We start from the raw sequence: 18,580 nt of genomic DNA, 5'->3' as shown, positions 1-18,580 counted from the left end.
TACCGCTAAAAAAAAAAAAAAAAAAAAAAAGACCAAAAGTTAGGCAAAGTATTGCGTGAGCAAAAGATTTGAAAAGTGCGCTTCAGTCTAAGATGAGTAGAGTATGGGGGCGCCTAGTTTAAGGTTAGTGACAAGACAGAGGGGCCTGGAACAGAGAGCGCTTTCCCTCCAAAAGCTGCTCACACTGGGACCAGCCCCGTTCACCTCGGATTGGTTGTTCTACCGCCATTCAGTCTTCTGGAGACACTCCCCTGCCAGCCAGACAGTTGAAACAATTTCCTCTTTATCATTGAAATTCCTGAGTGTCCTTTTCAATAACTGCACCCAGTATTTGGTGAGGATTTTTGATCTGATGTCTTTAGCTCAAGGAATGTTTGTATCTTTGGTCTTTGCTTCTCCTCCGTCATTTCAGTTCTACCTTCCTGAAACTTGTGACATGAAAGTAAAAGTCCCCTAGATCCCCTTCCCCATAAATCTATCCTTTCTTTTGTGGTCCCCACCTCTTCATCTCTTTACTCTGGGGCTGCCAACCATTCCCTGACCTACATTGAGCCGCTCATTTACACCTCAGATTTCAGCTCTGTCCCTTTTGCCATGCACTGCCTCTGTGAGTTTTTCTTTTATTCTCAAAAATTATGTTTTTATCTCCAAGAATTCTTTTTTGAGCTCCACTTGCATTTTTTTTTTTTTTAACAGTAAAAGCTCTTATTTCCTTCTTAGAATAGCTCCTGAAATTTCCCTCAGGAACAAAGTCTTAGAATTCTGTGTTAAGTTCTCCACTGCCCCCTCTGACCAGTGGCTCCCCTTCAGCCGCTGGTTCTCCTGGAGTGTCTGGGAACTTCTCACTGTCTGCACGTATTGGGAAGTAAAAGCTAAGACTGACGAATCTAGGTAGTAGCGCAGGTTCTCTCTGTAGCCAGTTTAGTGGGAGTCCTTGGGAGAGGAGAGAATGGGATGGGGGCCAGGTGTCAGCTGATGTGCTTCCTCTCGGGGATGGAGCAGGGGCAGGGTGGGCGCAGGTGCCCAGACCTAAGAACCAGTGTGCAGGGGGTGGTGCCATTTTGAGCCGGGGATGGGGGATGGGCAGTGCCTACCTGCAGGCCACAGCTGGACAGTCACCCTATGTGTGACGCTCTGGTGGAATTTCTGAGATTTTTAATGAGTTCTCCCATAACTGCTCTGGGTTTGCCCACCCCATTTCCAGCGTTTCTGCTGGTGGGATTTTATCGGTGTCTCTGCAGTGTCAAGCCAAGGGCCCGGGAGCTCAGGGCAGGGGCCGGGCATGCTTGGGCATTCCACTGCTGCCTGGAGCCCTGCTCCCACCTTTGACAATGGCATCCTACAAGGAAATGCAGCGCTGCCCTCTCGGTCTCCACTGTCTGCTAGGACCTTGCCAGACCAGATGTCCCACATCACACAGCAGGCCACCCATGGGGGCGATCTGAGGTCAAGTGCCAGGGTTAGCTGCTTTTTGGAGACCAAGGGCCTTTCTGATTATCTGCCTCTTTGGGTCCTTTGCCTTCACTCCTCCAGCCCCACCCCGATGTCTCACATGGGCTGCTGCACCCTGAGCTTGCGGGGGAGGGCAGTAGGGAGGGCATCCTGTGCCTTGAGCTTGAGAGAGAGGGTGGTTTCCGGGGCCCATGTTGCTTTTTTCTCCTGTGCGAGGTGAAGCTGATCTGATTTAAACTGGACCAGCCAGGGGCTCTGAAACTCCACCGGGCACGGGAATCTGCTGGGAGGGGGAGGGGGAGATGATGCGGTTTCCCAGCCGTTCCCCACACCCACTGCAGTCTGACTCACATTTTCTCCTGCCCTTTCTCCCTTATTCTTTCCCCTTCACTCCCTCCCTTTTTCATGCTTTTACTTTTTTCCGCCCACAAACTCATAAATCCACATAAAAGACAGTCCCATTCTCTAAATGGCCCCTGTCAAAACAGATGCTTTTGCAGGCGCTAGCTTGAATTTGTCTTCCTCCAGACTTCCACCAGGAAAGGGAAGCAATTTCAGACGGTGACCGAAGTAAAAACAGCACATTAAAGAAGACGTTCGCGCAGAGGATGAGTCGGTCTGTGGCCAGCAACCCACTTCTGATTCCACCACCCAAGGGCTCTGCCTGCATTGGCACGAATATTAATGAATTACGATGGTGTAAAAGTCACCGAACTTGAAGGAGCTCTGAACTCCAGAGCTTCGCTGAAAGCGGCGAAGATTCCACCCTCTCACCTGTGCCATCATAACCAAATGAGTCCCAGTCTCTTGAATGAGAAATGGAAACCGTTCCTAGTGCAATGGTTGCACTAGGGGGAGAGAGGGCATCCCGACCACACCCTAGAGCCGAATGACAGGAAGGATAACAGTGAAGATGGGCACTCCCCCAAATCCCAGATATACACAGCCACGGGGACAGAGTCTTAAAATCTAAGACAATATTTTCCGGAAAGGTACAGCATTTCTTGAGTGGCTACTATGTAGCAAAGACTTCCACAAGTGGTGTCAATTTCACCAACTCTAACCATAGTAAGATACACACCTCAGTGGAAAGAACCACTATTTCATGCACCACCGAGAAAAAAAAAAATGTTACCGTTAAATCATCATACATACTTTCTTAGCACTTAGGTACTTTGTTTAATGCCTAGAAAAGAGGTTTTCGGCCCAATTTAGGTATCGCTGTATAAACATAAAATATAGGTGAAATAAGCTGGTAAGTTATTCTTAAAATTTTTCATACTCCAGCCAACTCTCCTGAATCCTTTTTGGACTCACAGTCATCAATATCTGTGCTTTTCCCTGCAACATCAGTCTCTGTGCTATTAAAGTATGAAGGGATACAGTTTCCTAAGCGTGGTGAGTTAGTTTCCTACTGCTGCTGTAACAAATGACCACAAACTTGGTGGCTTAAAACAGCATGAATTTTATTATCTTAAACTTTTAAAGGTCAGAGTCAGACTTGGATCTCGCTGGGCTAAAATCAAAGTGCCAACAGGGCTGCTTTCCTTTCTGGTGCCTCTGAAGGAGAATATTTCCTTTGCCTTTACATCTTTCTCAGGTCACCTGAATTCCTTGGCTTGTGTCCCCCCTCCTCCCTCTTCGAAGCTAGCAACATTGCATCTTTCTGACAGTTCTTCTGTAATCATGGCTCCCTCTGACCACAGCTGGGAAATTGGGATAATCCAGGCTCTTCCCCTAAGCTCAAGGGCCTTAATTTAATCAGGTTTGCAAAGTCCCTTCTGTCATATAAGGTAACTTATTCACAGGTTCCGGGGACAAGGACATGGACATCTTTAGGGGACCATTATCCTGCCACCACAGGGGTTTCCTACTGTGGTCCCCAGGAATCCCCCAGCCCCTGACACCTTTTTGCAAGCATTTATGCTGGGCTTTCTGGACGTTAACAACAGAAAGTTTCAGACAATCCCAAGACTCATACACCTTTCTCAAATGATCCTTAAGTGGTTTGGCAACTGAAACGCCAAGGACAGTGGTTTCCACCCATGGCACAGGAACCATAACCAAATGCATGCCTTCTCAGGTGACTATAGCACCTGCATCCTGGCTTTGGAGCAGTTACGGTGTGAGCAAAGGGAATCAAGGGAGCCTAATAAAGCAAGCAAAACCATACCGACACACAACTCCAGGGGGCGCCATTCATGCTGGTTCGATGAAAACACACCCCTGGAGGAGGGTGTTTCCTTAGAAACCAAGGCTCAGAGAGCAGAAGAGAGTTGTCTGAGGACGTTCCAGTGGTCTGTGGCAGAAGCTGATCCCAGGTCTCTGGGCTCAGAGTCTTTGGGCCTTCCTTTGGCTGTTACCTCCGCACTCATTCAAAGAGCAGGGCTGGCGGTGGACAAACATTTGGAAACGTCCACGAGTTTGGCAGCCTACCTTTCTAGGTAGAGCCTTGCCTAGGTGGAACCCAGCTGATGTAATATAATACTGATGGGCCTTATTTATCCAAGTGATGTGTTCCTGAAAGTGTACATGGCTTTCTGTAAAGCCATGACCTGTTTTAAATGCACGAGGGAAGGTTGGTATAAGGAAGTCGGAAGTGAGCCCTTACTTCCCTGTGTCCCAAGATCTGCCTGATGAGTCATTTTAAGAAGACAATGTATAAAATAACGACATTTGCAGCAACACGGATGGACCCAGAGATTATCATACTAAGTGAAGTAAGTCAGAAAGAGAAAAACAAATACCGTATGACATCACTTATATGTGGAATCTAAAATATGACGCAAATGAGCATATCTACAAAACAGAAACAGGCTCACAGACATAGAGAACAGACTTGTGGTCACCAAGGGGGAGGGGGAGGGAAGGATTGGGAGTTTGGGATTAGAAGATGCAAACTATTATGTATAGAATGGATACACAACAAGGGCCTACTGTAGAGCACAGGGAACTATATCCTATATCCTGTGATAAACCATCATGGAAAAGAATATTTTAAAAACATGTATATATATGTATAACTGAATCACTTTGCTGTACAGCAGAAATTAACACAACATTGTAAATCAATTATATGTCAATAAAATTTAAAAAAAAAAAAAGAAGGCAACGTGGTTTAGGAAAAAGAACATAGGCTTGGGCAGTTTATGGACCGGATTCATATCAGGTTGGCTAAGTTACTGGCCGTGATCTCAGCCTGACCTTCGACCCTGCCTGGGTGCCCTTCTCCACGGCCTGAGCACAGGATGCCCGCCTCGGAGAATAAGTCAGAGGATGTGAGAGCTGAGCGTCCAGAATGTGGTGGGAGCTCATTGCTCCTGTCCCTCAGCGTCCCCTCATAAACAGGGACATCCGCCACCCCCGCCTCCCACTGTTTGAGGATCAAGGTGAGATGGGATTTGTGGCTCAGCTCTGAAAGTGGACGGGCACCAGCCACGGGCAGACAGAAGCCATGATAACATAGATGTATACTGTGTGCTAACGTGAACCCTATCATCCTTCTACCCTGTGTTGCGCAGATTTAACTTCTCAACATGAAATGCTAAACTCTCCTTTTCAGTGCCCATTGCCGTCATCCTCATGGACTCCTGCCGTGACCTCCAAATTGGTCTCCGTCTCCAGGCTCACCGCCCTCAACTCTCCTCCACCCAGAAGCTGGACTGGTGTCTCCAAAAAGAAGTATATTTACAGTCCGTCTGTGGTCTCTGATGGAAGGGGCTGTCTGGTCTTATTGGTCCATGTGGCTCTGGCTGTAACGTGGCATCTGACACAGAGGGGCACTCAACGTATGTCTTTTAAAGGAGTGATGTGGATCCGTGGACGCTGTTGGTAGGCTCTCCCCGGCAGGTGTTCCTCTGGAGGTCCTTCCCAGCTCGACCATCCTGTGATCTTCAGAAAGTCCACATCAAAGGGGTGGCCCAAGCCCCGTGACGAAGAGCACAGGATCTGAAATCAGAACTCAGATTTTGAATCTGTGCCTTGGTTGTCATCTGTAAAATGGGAATAATAATGATGCCTGTGGATAGGGTTAGTTATTAGGATTATCTGTTTCACTGAGAACCCTGCCTGGTACTTTCCCCACCAACCCATATTATTTTGAAACAAACCTCATTTCATTCGTAAACACTGCAGTATATGCCCCCACTAGATGAGAACTCCACACACACACACACACACACACACTCAACACCATTATTACATCTAAAGTGTTAATAATTCCACAACATCATCCAACTAGTATTCAAATGTCTCTGTCTCATAAGTAACTTTTTCAACATGTTCAAATCGGGATCTAAATAAAGTCCCTAAATCGCAGTTGATTGATAAGGGTCTTGGGACCCTTGTGATCTAGAGCAGGGCTGGCACACTTTGTCTATAAAGGGTTGGGCAGTAAATATTTTAGGTTTTAAGGGCCATACAGTCTCTGTTGCAACTGCTTCAGCAAATAGGTGTGGCTGTGTTTCAACAAAGCCTTATTAACCAAAACAGGCAGCAGGCCAGATCTGGCTCCCAGGATATGGTTTGCCAACCTGTGGTCTAGAGGCTTAATCAGGTTCAGGTTTGATTTTTTGACCAGAACATTTCACAGGCAGCATGGTGGCCTTCCATCAGGAAGTACAGAATGCTGTGTGCTGTTATCAGCTGTGGGTGCTCAGTGCCCAGATCCATTAATTCTTTAGGGGCTGCGAAATGACAACAGTCTAATTCAATCATTCCTTCACTTATTAGCTGCAATACTTCTATAAAGAGGAATTTCCCTTCATCAGTTACTTGGTTCCACTGAGGCATGGTTTGTACAAGAAAGTCAAAATAATAAATGCTCGATTCTTTTCCTTTCTCTGCCAGTTTTTAAAAACAATGAATTGGGTTCCTCAGCATTCTTCAAAGATAAACAATGGACTTTTTAAAAGAACATTATGAACGAATAAGTTTCAACATAATTAAAGTGTTCTGAGCCATTGCAATTACTACTTTTAATGATGTTTCAATTGTTGCAGCTCTGCCCCAGCTCCTGATAGGACCTCAGGAATCTTTGATAACATCCTTACTTTCTGGTATGACAGAACGTCCCAGGGTCATCTTGTTGGGTTTCTGTTCCAAGCCTGGAGTCAGCCTTCTCCAAGGAGGCCTGGTGTAGAGTGAAATGATATTTAGAAACCCTAATTCAGGCACTGGGGATGCTCACGTTTTCTAGGTCTTTTCAGTCAACACAGCAAGGAATCGTTTTTTTAACTCTGAAAGACCTCAGGGATGCATACTGAAATTCAGGATTATGGGGGCACTGAGCCTCTTCCATCTGACGTTTTATCTCATTTCTCCCAGGCTCGGATTCCAGATCCTCCTGGAAGCTTTGAAAACTAGCAATTCTGGAGCTCTGCCTCAAGGCGCAGGCAGGATCCCCAGTGATCCTAGTGAAGAGTCAGGCTTGAAAATGCCAAGCGTGGATGAAGAGCCCAGTGTGCAATGTTGCCAAGGGGGGGGGGGTAGGGACAAGGATGGAGAACTGTCCACAGGGACACAGCCTGTCAATGTGTGGGCGCAGGGTGGGAGGTGAGGAGTGAGTGGGGGAGGGGAAGAAGTTGGGACGAGGGGTGCAGGCCGCATTTCCAGTGGGGGGGCATCAGAAGCAGTAGCTGCAGAAAGGCAGGATCAGGACAGGTTTAAAAAGCGAGAGAAGAGGAGCCTTTAACTTCAACTTTCATAAGTTGCTGAGAAGGAGCCTGGGGGCAGGTGGGACATGAAGCCGCAGGGGAATGAAGAGATAAATCCACAAGCTTCCTCTGGGCTGCAGGTGGCCTGGGTCCCCCTCCTGCTAAGTCTGGGGGGGCCGCCGCTAGGATAAAAGAAAGAGCCCCTCGATCTAGTCCGCAAACGTAAGGACCAGCTCTTACTTTGCCTTTTCCGCCCAGTTGTTGACACAGTGCCTGGTACAAAGGAATCTTTATATGTTGAGAAGGACTTAAGATGCAAACATAGAAACCATAGAAAGCTAGTGCAAAACAACTGTTCTCAAAGTGTGGTCTGACCCTTCAGGGGGTCCTTTAGCTCAAAACTCTTTTTATTTCCTTGTTCACGCTCATTCTCTCCTGCCTGTTCATAGAATTTTCTAGAGACTTCGTAATAGACTGAATGTACCATAGAAGCAGATATGAGAATCCAGCTGCCTCCTATTAAGGCAGAGAGGAATTTGCAAAAATGCAAAATAATGTCACTTCTAACTTTTCTCAGAAGTTAGTTTTCATTAAAATGTTATCGATCTTGTGGTGTGATGAGTTTGTTATTATGATTTTTACATGAATGACTACATATTGTTAAAATGTCTCAGTTCTATTTCCTCATTTGCTGACTATTGATAGATATGATCCACATAAACAAAGGCTCTTTGGGGTCCTCAATTTTTAAGAGTGTAAAGGGGGCCTGAGACCAAAAAGTCTGAGAACTGCTGGTATAAAAGGAACTCAGAGCTAGTCCTAAGAGCCAGGGAACATCAACATACGCATCAATGACAATCTTTCTGGCCAAGTGCACCTCGTATTCCTGGAAGGAATCCCTGGTGAGCTCCTTGGGCTGGGGGGTGAGACCCTTCCTCAACCTCCTGCTGTCCAGGGACACGATGATGGTGTTTGCTCTTTGCAAGGAGGGACAGCCCATCTCACTGTAGGGCTTTGGTTTTCCTGAATGGACCAAGGAAGTGTATGGCTGAAAATGGAGGTGCTCAGGCTGGAGGGAGGGAGGGGGAGAAGGGGAGGCTATGGGTGAGGTGAGGGAGCATGGGCCAGTCTGGAGAGGATGCGGGGCTGCTATCAAGGAGTGAGGGGGTCACCTCCTCCCTCCCCACTGCATGGGTCACCAGCACCATGGAAAGTGGCTTCTTTCTTGGAGAAGCCCTTCAAGGATGCTGTAAAAGAAACCCGAAGCCAGCCAAAGGGAAGACTGCCACATACGATTTCAGTTAAAGCACCTGGGAGGTAAAATGATTGTTTCCCAAATGCAGCCAACACCGTAGTTCTGAGTAGGGATCAAGAACTCTAAGACCATTCATAAAAACAGAGACCACAAAGGGTACGGTCATCAGATGCTGTCCCTGCCGCCTGCATCATTTTCTGACACGGCAGCTCTGCCCTCCCTTAAAACTGCACAAGTTTCTCTGTGACTATACCTACTGCACTTGCTTACTCACAAACCTAAACTAGCCCTCTTAAAATGAAAAGCTCATGAATACTCATACTAGATGGAGTCTGGAGTTTCCTGAAGGACCAACCTTAATTAGACTGGATTTTTAAAAACTTCTCTTGTGCTGTTTAATTACTAGAGCAAATGTCTCTAATGTTGCAACTTCTATGTCACGCAGCCCATATGTCAATGTCCTTAATAAATTTCATGGGCTTTTTACAAGGTTACAGTCTTCTGAGAGCTGTCTGGATGTCTTTGGAAACCCCTCAAGACTGGACATTGAAGAGTATAAATAACCATTTTTGAAAAAAATTACACTTCTTTTACAACCTTGAATTTGAAATGTGAATATATGAATGTAATAGTTCTGGGATAACTATGCAGATTTATGGGGAATATCAACTTAGGTTATATCACGGGACCCAACCAGGCCTTTCTCTGTGTGGCTGGGGATTTGTTATAGTTGGGATATAGTTTGGGGAAATGTGATTTATAGTTAAAGCCATCTGAAAATCAATACAGCTGAAGATCTCTGACATAAGGGTCCCTTGCAGAGCTAGACCTGATTCTAAAATTGGGAAGACAGCAATAAAAATCAAATCTTGAGTAGAAGTAACTGGAAACTGCAGGGAGGAGGGAAGCTTTCCTCCAACCTCCCGCTGTTTGAAGATGGGCTTGTTTTTTTTTAAAACAGCCAACGCAATTCAGCTGGAGGAGGTAGAGTTTTCTACTTCTTGTTTCCGTAGAAATCGATGGACTTCAGCTTATGGAATTGTCTCCCCTGCGTTTCGTATCTAAAATAAAATAAAAACCCTTGTGGCTCGCATTACTGAATGCATTTCTGGGTCTCGGTGTCTGCGGCTAAACAAGTATTAATTAGATAATCCGCCGAGAGTCCGTGGGGGGGAGCGGGAAGGGGGGGCGGGGAATGGAGGCAGAGCTGTAAATTCAATGGCCCTGATTTTGGATGATGACTGTAACTTGCTGGGTGGGCTGAGGGAATCCTGGGGCAGGTGAAGGAGCAGCTACTGGCAGCATCGCATCTGCAGTACGGTCGAGCAGTGGGCGGAGAAGCACAGGCTCAAAGCCAGCTGCGGATGCCACCTCCCCGGCTCAAACGGTGGGCGCAAAGGGAGAACCGAGGCTGGTGCAGCTACAGCAGCCAAGCCCCCTACCTCCCCCAGATTTCTAGAGAGAAGTCTCCAAAGCTCTCGCGTCCTCCCCGGGTTCCCGCAACCCTTGCCTCTCCCAGCGTCCACTCAGACCTCTTCAAAATCACTCAGGGGCCCCCGAAGTGGGGACGGGGGATGGGCAGGAACGGGGCTGGAGGGGCTGGGCACAGAAGAGGCCCCGAGAAGCAGCAGGACCCCGGGGGGCGGGCGGCTGCAGGGCTGCAGGGACGTACTTGGCGAGGGGAGGCGCAGACTCTTTCACTCCTAGAGATGCTCGCGGCTTTTCTGCGTTTCCCTACGCTTCCCTCTGACACCCACGTCACCCCTGGAAGTCCCCGCCACTAAGGGGCCAGGGAACACCAGCGGGGCCGCCGGGCGCGCGCGGCCAGGGAGCCAGTTCAGGCCCTCGCTGCCCCTTTAAGGGTTCCCGAAACTTTCCCCCCTGGTATCCGATGAGTCTCGTCACATCCGTTGGCCGTGGCAGCCGGGGCGCGTTCCGAGGAAACTGGGGACTCGAGTTTCCCGGAGAAGAGGCGCGGCGCAAGACGAGCGAGGGTGAACAGGGCAGGCCTGGGTGGACCCGGGCGTACCCCGCGCCTCGCTTTGACCTTGGCCGGGGAGGGGGGAGGGGCCCGGTCCTTGCGGGGCAGCCGCTGCCCGCCAGAGGGGGCAGCGGCGACCAACTTGCTTAACTTGGCGCGGGCTGGAGCGGCTCCGGCGCCTCCTCCCCGGTCCTCCTCCCGTCCGCCGCCGCCGCCGCCGCCGCCACCGGCCCCGCTGCGCGCCCAGCCCTGCCCCGCAGCCCGGCGCGCCGCAGAGTCGCTGAGCCGCTGTCGCCGGACGGGACGGGCCCGGCCAGGCGCGCCCCCCGAGCCCCGCCGCGGGCATGGGCGCGCTGGCCCGGGCGCTGCTGCTGCCGCTGCTGGCCCAGTGGCTGCTGCGCGCGGCCCCGGCGCCGGCCCCCGCGCCCTTCACGCTGCCTCTCCGGGTGGCATCGGCCAGCAGCCGCGGGGCGGCGCCCACCCCTGGGCCCGGACCCCCCGCCGAGCCCCGCGCGGACGGCCTGGCGCTCGCCCTGGAGCCCGCCGGGGGTGCAGCCAACTTCTTGGCCATGGTGGATAACCTGCAGGGGGACTCTGGCCGCGGCTACTACCTGGAGATGCTGATCGGGACGCCCCCGCAGAAGGTAGGTCGGTGCGCGCTCGCCAGCCCGCTCGGACCGGGCGCCCTGCAGCCGGGGGGCTCTTGGGGGCGCCCAGCTGTGCCTCCACGCAGCTTAGCGTCGCCCCCAAAACAGCAGCTGTCCCCGGAGAGCAGATCTTGGGGACGCAGAGGGGCTCCGGGCCCGGAGCCGGGGCGCGCGCACTCGGGACGCGGAGCGGTAGCAATCCTGCCCCGGGCGCAGCCGGAGGTGTGTGCAAGCGCTTCAGAACTTGTTAAGCTCTCCCTCTCCGTGTGGCTGCGAGGCGAGAGACCTGTAACTTCCCTCTAATGGGATTACCTTCTGGCGAGCGACACGTCTTTTCAGCGAGGAGACCTTGCGGTGGGCCCAGGGAGCGATGCTGCTGTTACCGGGGGAATCACTTAGCGTTAATATTCCCGCCCCCTACCCGCGCGCTGTCTCATCGCTAAGGAGGCTCGTGGACGGCCTCCAAAGGCGCAGTACCCTTTCAAAGGGATTCTTGCTTTATCTCAGCTCAGAGCAACCCTGTCCAAGGAGACTCGCTCGCTGGCTGCCCGCGGAGGGAGCAGCGTTTCCCCGGCTCCACTTTCCTCTCTCGGGGTTGGCTGGTCAGCTTCCTCTGGGCTGGCCCTGCTGCTTAGACCCTCTGCGCCGATCAAAGAGTCTACACACGTGTGGGGAACGTGTTAAATGCAGTAAAGGGACTGGGAAAAAAAAAATGCGATGAGCCAGGCTTCCGGGTACCAAGAGGTCTCCCAGTGACAAAATAGAAATAAAATCAAACAGCGATCTTATCCTCATTTTCAATTATTAGCACTTTTTGTAGCAAGAAACAAATGTGCCCAGGCCCGGTCATCTTAAGAAAAACAAAATCCCAGGAGTTGGTTTGGCCCCCTCCTCCTTCCTTCGAAACTACCTAATCTGTGAGTTGAAGTCAAGTTTTTCTTATCCATTGAATACGGTGTCTGAAGATACTTTATTTTTAACATTGTCATTTGGGTTTTAATTCAGCCATGATTCCCCCATAAATAGCACATACTCATGACTTTGGTGTAATTCTAATTAAATTATTCAAGACTTTCTTAAGAGGAAAGACATGCCATGCTAATCTCTTTAAAAAAAGAAACTCTACTGAATAACTTCTATACTTGTTTAATTAGTTTAAAAAAGAAAAGCCTTCAAAAATGTATTTCGGCTCAAAACTTTGATTCTAGTTGCCTTTCATCTAAGCGCTGTCTTTGGCATCTCCTCGGGTGGATGGTGGCTGGAGAGCAGGGGGAGGGCCCGGGGGGGGGGGCTGTGGAGAGTCAGCTGAGGAAGCTTAACTTGACAAGAGGTTGGAGCTGGTAAAAGCCACCACGTGAGAACACGCGCTGGTGGTGAGAACCTGGTACATTTCACTTTTCCCAAGATTTCATGAGATAGTGTGAACCTCTTTTTGTGGCCCAAGGATAATCTTTTGGAAGAGGCCTTAAATCATTCACCACTTGGGAAATGTGTGCCTTGATGTTTTAAGTGGAAGGGAATTCTCTCAACTAAAGTAAAGTAAATTTGGGCAGTTTGGGTCCTCACGCCTGTCTCCCTCCAGAGAGGAGGGGAAGGGAAAAAAGCATCTAGAAGAACGAGAAAATATTTCTCTTGGGCTTGCAAAAAAACAAACAAAACAACTTTTCTAAATAATAGTTTGTCTTTATTAATTAATCCAATGACCTTTACTCTAAAATAATGAAGTTTAATGAATTAACAAGAACGTATTAAGTATCTTATGCTGATATCTTTACCTTGGCCAAGGAAATAGCTCATTCAAGGTTAGTTCTCAGTTACACATTCGCATGTTTCCAGGGAGGGCTGTTTTAAACAATCCAGATTTAATTTTTACATTCGATGGGAAGTGAGATATTCTGTGCCTCCTTCTTGGCCTGATTTAGTAATAACCTGCTTTATAGCAGAATTCACGTGTGCGCTTTCCAAATGCCTACTGCAAACTCTTAGGTGTTAATGACGAGTGCATCAGGATTCATTTCTTGCCTACCTCCCCCTGAAACATCTCCGACCACCAGTCAGGTATTTGCAGCAGGCAAGAGGGGGCAGCCATGGGGGGACTTCTGAACTTGAAGGAAGTTTTTTCCTGCTCTGTTAATCGCCAAGAGTCACGCATATGTTCTCTGCTAATTCTCTGAAGCCTAAAATAAAACTTGCTTAGGTGGAGAGAAAAATGGAATTGTACATTCAAGCAGTGAATAATCAAGAATTTTTTGAAAATTAAATAATAGTCATAGCTAGTGTGGAGGACGCCCCTCGTGGCTAGCACTGTGCCGTGTGCCTAATGTACCACTGTAGGAAATCCTCACAACAGCTCCAAGTTCTTACCCTGATACAGGGGATGGGACAGCTGAGACTTGGAGAGGTTGAATGACTTTCCCAGGGCAACGGGACAAGGAAAAAGGAAAGCACCAGAAGTTGAACCCAGGCAGCTGGACCCCAGAACCCAAGTTGTCAATGACCTGGCAGATACCTGGTCCCTTCCCTTCCTCCCTTCCGACTTCTTTTCTTTGGTTTTTGGCCTCCTGTCACCCTTTTCAGCCAGAGATCCCTGAACCGTACACCCCAAGGTATTAGGAACTTAACACGTGACACAAACTGGACTCTCCCAGTCCCTGCCGTTCCCTCCATCGAGTCCCCTTCCTTGCAGACAAAGCTCAAGGCTCAGCATCATGAGTAATTGGATCCAGGTGTGCATGGGAGAGACCATGTGGGAAGACTGTACAGGAACCAGAGCCCCACCATCCCTGCTCTCCCATGGGAAAGGCAACTGTTGGAAATGTGCTCATTCCCTGAATGCTTTAATCAAGAACAGGGGTCCCTCATTCTGCCTGACACCCTTCAAGACATCACAGTCATGCGCCCGGAGGGCCGTGTGTGAGCAGCCTCACGTTGGCATGGAGATGAGTGCCGAGGCTCTGACACCGTTATGTGACTTCTCTCTAACAGTGGAGAGCCAGCTGCTGCTTGAACCGTGTCATTTGGTCTTATTAATAATAATAATGGTGTTCTAAAGTGATTATAATTACAACAATTTCCATTATTTTTTTTTTAAAAAAGACTTCCACGCTAACACAATAAATCCAACTGAAGAAACTGAAGGTCCGAGGCTATATATCTGGTAATGGCTTCAAAAAGTCTTTTGGGGTTTCTGTTGAAAGATTTTCTGTCATCTCCACTAATAGAGATAAAACAGCAAAATGCGTCTCGGATTTAAACATTGGAATGTATGTAAAGAGCTGACGAGTTACGTGGGGGGCTCACGTTTTAATCATGGCACGTGGGCTTACTTACCTCTTAGTACACAGTTAATCTGGAGGATTTTGGATTGAAGGTATGTATCTGTCGTATACAATTTAAAAGTTTGTCCTTTTCAGAATAAGCCACCCAGTGTCCTCAAATTACATTAAGCTCACTGCAGGGGAGGCTGAAAAAGGGTCAGCAAGAAGAAATTTGATGGAAAAAATTGAGACGGTAAACGACTAAGGACAATGAAGAAAGAATGGACCACTGGGAAGGAAAGAGCCAGAAAGTCAAAGCTCGGTTCCCACCAGCTCCTTTCGGGGGAAAGATGCCCTTCCTGAGCTTTGGAGCAATAATTCAACATCAAAGGCTTTATTATGGAGGACTGTGAAAGGCCAAACCAAGGAATCCGCTCCAAACAACTTGGAGAGACAGAGTCTGAGAAATCGTTAACAACTGTGTATTAATAGCTAACCTTGATTTCAGGCTTATTGGGTTCTGGACACGTTGCTAAGCATTTTGCCTGGATCACTTCATTTTCTCTTCACAACAGCATGTACCTGCTGAAGTACGTATGGTTATTTGACTTGGTTTTCAGATGGGGAAACTGAGGCTCAGAGAGGCCAAGTCATTTGTCCCAAGTCACACTGATGAGTGCCTGAGCGGGCTTATCCATCAGGTCTGCCCCAGTCCACAGTCTAAGCACTTCACCGCTCTGCACGCTGCTATTTGAGTCGCAGTGACTTTTTTTCTTAAAGAACCATCTTTATTTATCTGTGAATGACTTGGAGGTAGTGGGAAGCGTCCTGGACCCACTGCAGGGGCCCAGATCCTAGTGGCATTACATACTTGACAATGGGCAGGTGGCAACCTCCCCATGCTTCCTTTTCCCCATTGGTTGAAGATCTTTTAAGTTCTTCTTAGTTCCCTGCAGCTGCTGTAATAAATGACCACAAACTAGGTGACTTAAAACAATAGAAACATACTCTCTCACAGTTCTGGAGGCCAGGAGTCCAAAGTCAAGGTGTCTGTGCAGCTGCGCTCCCTCCGAAGGCTCTCGGGGGGGATCCTTCCTGCTTCTTCCAGCTTCTCGTGGCTGCAGGCAGTCCTTGGTGTTCCCTGGCTCGTAGCTGCATCCCTCCCATCTCTTCCTCTGTCTTCCTGTAACATTCTCCCCCCAACCTCATGTTTCTATGTCCAAATTTGCCGCCTGTTATGAGGACACCAGCCTTTCGATGAGGGCCCGTCGTGATCCATTCTGACCTCGTCGTGGCTTGATACATCTATCAAGACGGGAACTGGGGTTTAGGGCTTCAGCATCCCTTTTTTTTGGCGGGGTTCGGGGGACACAATTAACCCATAACAAGTTCATCCTAAGTTTATCATTCTGTGGATTTTTTTCCTTTCATTCTATCCCATCTTTGAATTGCCAATAATTTTAATTTGGAATTCAAGTATAATTTTCATCAAAGGCAGCAGCACATGGTGGTTTTGGTGTTGTGTTGACACAGAGCCTGTGACAAGATATTGTGCTGGGAACAGGGCAGGGGGAGGGGGGCGGGGAGGGGAGGGGAGGGTTTGGGTTATTTTCTGTATTTCAGTATCAGTTTCCTCGCTAGAGAGTAATTGCTTAAATTTTTTAAATGTCTTTTGTCGTGTTGCACTAATTCCAGGATTGCTGTAATTATTGCATAACCTGGGAAAAGCCCACTTAGACAAGCTCGGATCACTGGTATTTAAATACCGATGACTCACAAATACTCATGTTGAAAGCTGTGTTTCATGTTTTAAAGACTTTGTAAGGCATCTGTCACCCCTTTTCAATGGAATCTGTTTGATATGGAATCCACTCCTTTTCCCCTCAAGCATCTCCAGCATTTTCTAGACTCTTCTGCCTGACTTCCTTTGTTGTCGGCAGGTGGCTTGACCTCCTCTGGGCTTCCTGTTTCCTCCTAGAATGATTGCTGACCCCGTTCTAACTAAGACCAAAAGGGAAAGGTCGAGGTGAGCCATTTCTCCTCCACGGTGGGCTGGGTCAGGCCTGAGGAGAGGAATTCAGGGGCGGCATTTTCCCTTCCTCGGGGTGTGGGACAGCACGCCCTGGGGTTTATTTTATATCCCAGACACTGAATGGAACAGGTCAAGCCTGGATTCAGGGTCCACCTGGGCTGAGGATGGGGTTGGTGGCTGCGGACTCTCGCCCCAGCCCCAGGCAGAGGGCAGCAGGGGTAGGCGTTGGGTCCCGTCTGATGCTGAGAAAGGTGCTTCTCCCTGGAGCCTAAGAGCCTCCTTTTAGGACTAACAATGGGCTTTCTGCTTACACTTGGCTCCCCTGCCATCTGTCACAGGCCCCTCCTTTGCGCTCACTCTGTTCTCCTTGCCCAGCCCAGGCTGAATGTTGACAGTGGACCTCATTGTTAGTGACAACGGATACCACCTGGAAAACAGAACCCACCTGTGAGGCAGGTGGACGGCCCACCTCGGCTTCTGTGCCTCGTGCATGGATACCGAGGGGTATGGTGTGAGTTAGGGTGTGTGTCCCATATTCTGGGCCAGTTTCCCGGGCTGTGGAGAATGTGTGTGTGATGCCTGGTTGGACTGGCTGTCATGTGGCCCCCCTTCATCCTCTCCTGGACTATTTGCTTTTTTTGCCTATCGCTACTCAATCAAAAAGTCGCTTTTTTGCTCTTGGAATTCTCAAAGAGGTATAGAGACTCTTGGAGAGCCGACATCACCACAGGAAGGAAACAAAACGCGTAGGTTTGTTTCTGAGTGAATGCTTGCTACCCCGCACAGGTCTCAGGTTGGACGTTTCCTAGTTTTATTATACGGCGCACCATATACCAGTACCTAGAAACACACAGTCTCAGCCCTGCCATTTTAGAAAGATGAAGAGGACTGTCTGCGGTGTAAAGGGTGATGCCTTGGGCCGGCCTCATCGCGCCCATGAGCCATAAAGGGCAGTGGAAAACCTCTCCCTCCATTTCCCACTAGACTGAGGACACAGGGGAGGAGGGTTTACATCCGGCCCTCCTAAGGAGCCTGCGCACCTCCAGCCCTCCCCAGCCCAGTGCTGGATAAATGCACTTCTTGGCAGTGGGCTGAGAACGACTTCAGTTTGTCTGCCCTGCAAACCCCCTGCCAGAAACCCAAGAGAACCACCCACAAGGCAGCCCCCTCAGAAGGGGGCACTGTGGGGAAAAAGGGTGGAAAGCACGGAATCAAAAAGTTTTCCAGGTAGCCCAGGGAGGGCGGGATAATCAGGTCTGACCCCGTTTCAGGGCAGGATACATTGCCAGAAGGGAAGCTGCTGCTTGGTGAAGGTGGGTGTGGACTCCAAGCCCCCACACATCGAGCTGCCTCCTGGGGAAATTCATTAGCTTTTCCCAATCAGACAGGCCACCAAGGAGCAGGCAGGTCTGCGCGTTTGTCACAGCCTTTGGGAATTAGGCGTTTCTGCTGCTCATCCCAGATGGGCTGCTTGCCAGATATTGATGTGGACGAGCAAGTTCTTCAGCCTTTCGGGGCCTCAGTTTCCTCGTCTGTAAACAGGGGATTTCACCGGGTAACCTGAGACGCTTCCTAGAAGCTCTGACACTCAGTGATTATAATCCATTCTGTTGGGGAGAGCTTCCGATAGCCCTAATTTTCAACAGCTGCCTGCAGGTGCATCCCCCGGGGGTCTATTAAGATGCAGAATCTGGTTCAGGCCCTGGGGAGCCGGGGGGGAGGCTGGATGCTGCTGGCTCCAAGGGCAGAACTGGAGTCCTTGCTCCGCCAGCCAGGGGGCTGCAGGGAGGACTAAGCAAGCCTTGTAGGGTTGGTTACAAATACAGATTCCCAAGACCCAGGCCAGACTGACAGGGTGAGAGAGCCTGCACCGGGGCCTGAGAATCTGCATTTTATCACGTCTCTCAACTCCGTCCGCCACTTAAGCAACAAGCCTGGCCCCATCCCTTGGACACTATTTGGAGGGCACGAAGAAGCCAGAGTCTCCTCTGCTGGGTGGTTTCCTGAACGGAATTGGTAGGTTCTTTCATCTTCCTAAAGGCTGTTGTCTGATTAAGTGTTAACTCTGCCCATTTAGGAAATCTCTACCTGTAGCAGACTGGGTTCCGGAAGCTTCCTTGCACTTGGCAGGTTGGAAAGGTGGAGTGCGCATTCTCCAGAGCAAGAGCTCTAGGGCCGTGCTGTTCAAAGTCTCTGTGCTGACTGGGTCCTGTTTAAATTTCCAGTCTGTCCCGACCAGTCCATTGTAAATCAATGAAAATGAATTACTTGGAAAAGGAAAGTTTAAAAGACATACACGTAC

The 18,580-nt window shown here is 49.3% G+C and overlaps 1 protein-coding gene and 1 long non-coding RNA gene across 2 annotated transcripts in view; one reads left to right on the top strand and one right to left on the bottom strand.

Moving 5' to 3' along the window:
- Positions 1 to 582: 582 nt before the first annotated feature.
- On the bottom strand, positions 583 to 11,572 carry LOC149749260 (uncharacterized). Its single transcript, XR_016392945.1, has 3 exons — positions 10,954 to 11,572; positions 6,504 to 6,583; positions 583 to 5,400 (listed from the first exon to the last, which is right to left on the bottom strand). It is a non-coding gene; the product is annotated as an uncharacterized LOC149749260 (long non-coding RNA).
- BACE2 (beta-secretase 2) overlaps positions 10,343 to 18,580 on the top strand; it is a 94,639-nt gene continuing 86,401 nt past the window's right edge. The window contains exon 1 of the mRNA XM_022552884.3: positions 10,343 to 10,986. Within this exon, the coding sequence (XP_022408592.1) occupies positions 10,687 to 10,986 (300 nt within the window). The 5' untranslated portion in view covers positions 10,343 to 10,686. The remainder of the gene's footprint in view (positions 10,987 to 18,580) is intronic.

This window comes from Delphinapterus leucas, chromosome 4, assembly GCF_059928025.1.
Source record: "Delphinapterus leucas isolate spDelLeu-1000000601 "Yukka" chromosome 4, BTC_Dleu_Yukka2, whole genome shotgun sequence".
Lineage (NCBI taxonomy): Eukaryota > Metazoa > Chordata > Mammalia > Artiodactyla > Monodontidae > Delphinapterus > Delphinapterus leucas.
Note: the sequence above shows the minus strand (reverse complement) of the source record. Positions and strands in the feature narration are given on the sequence as shown.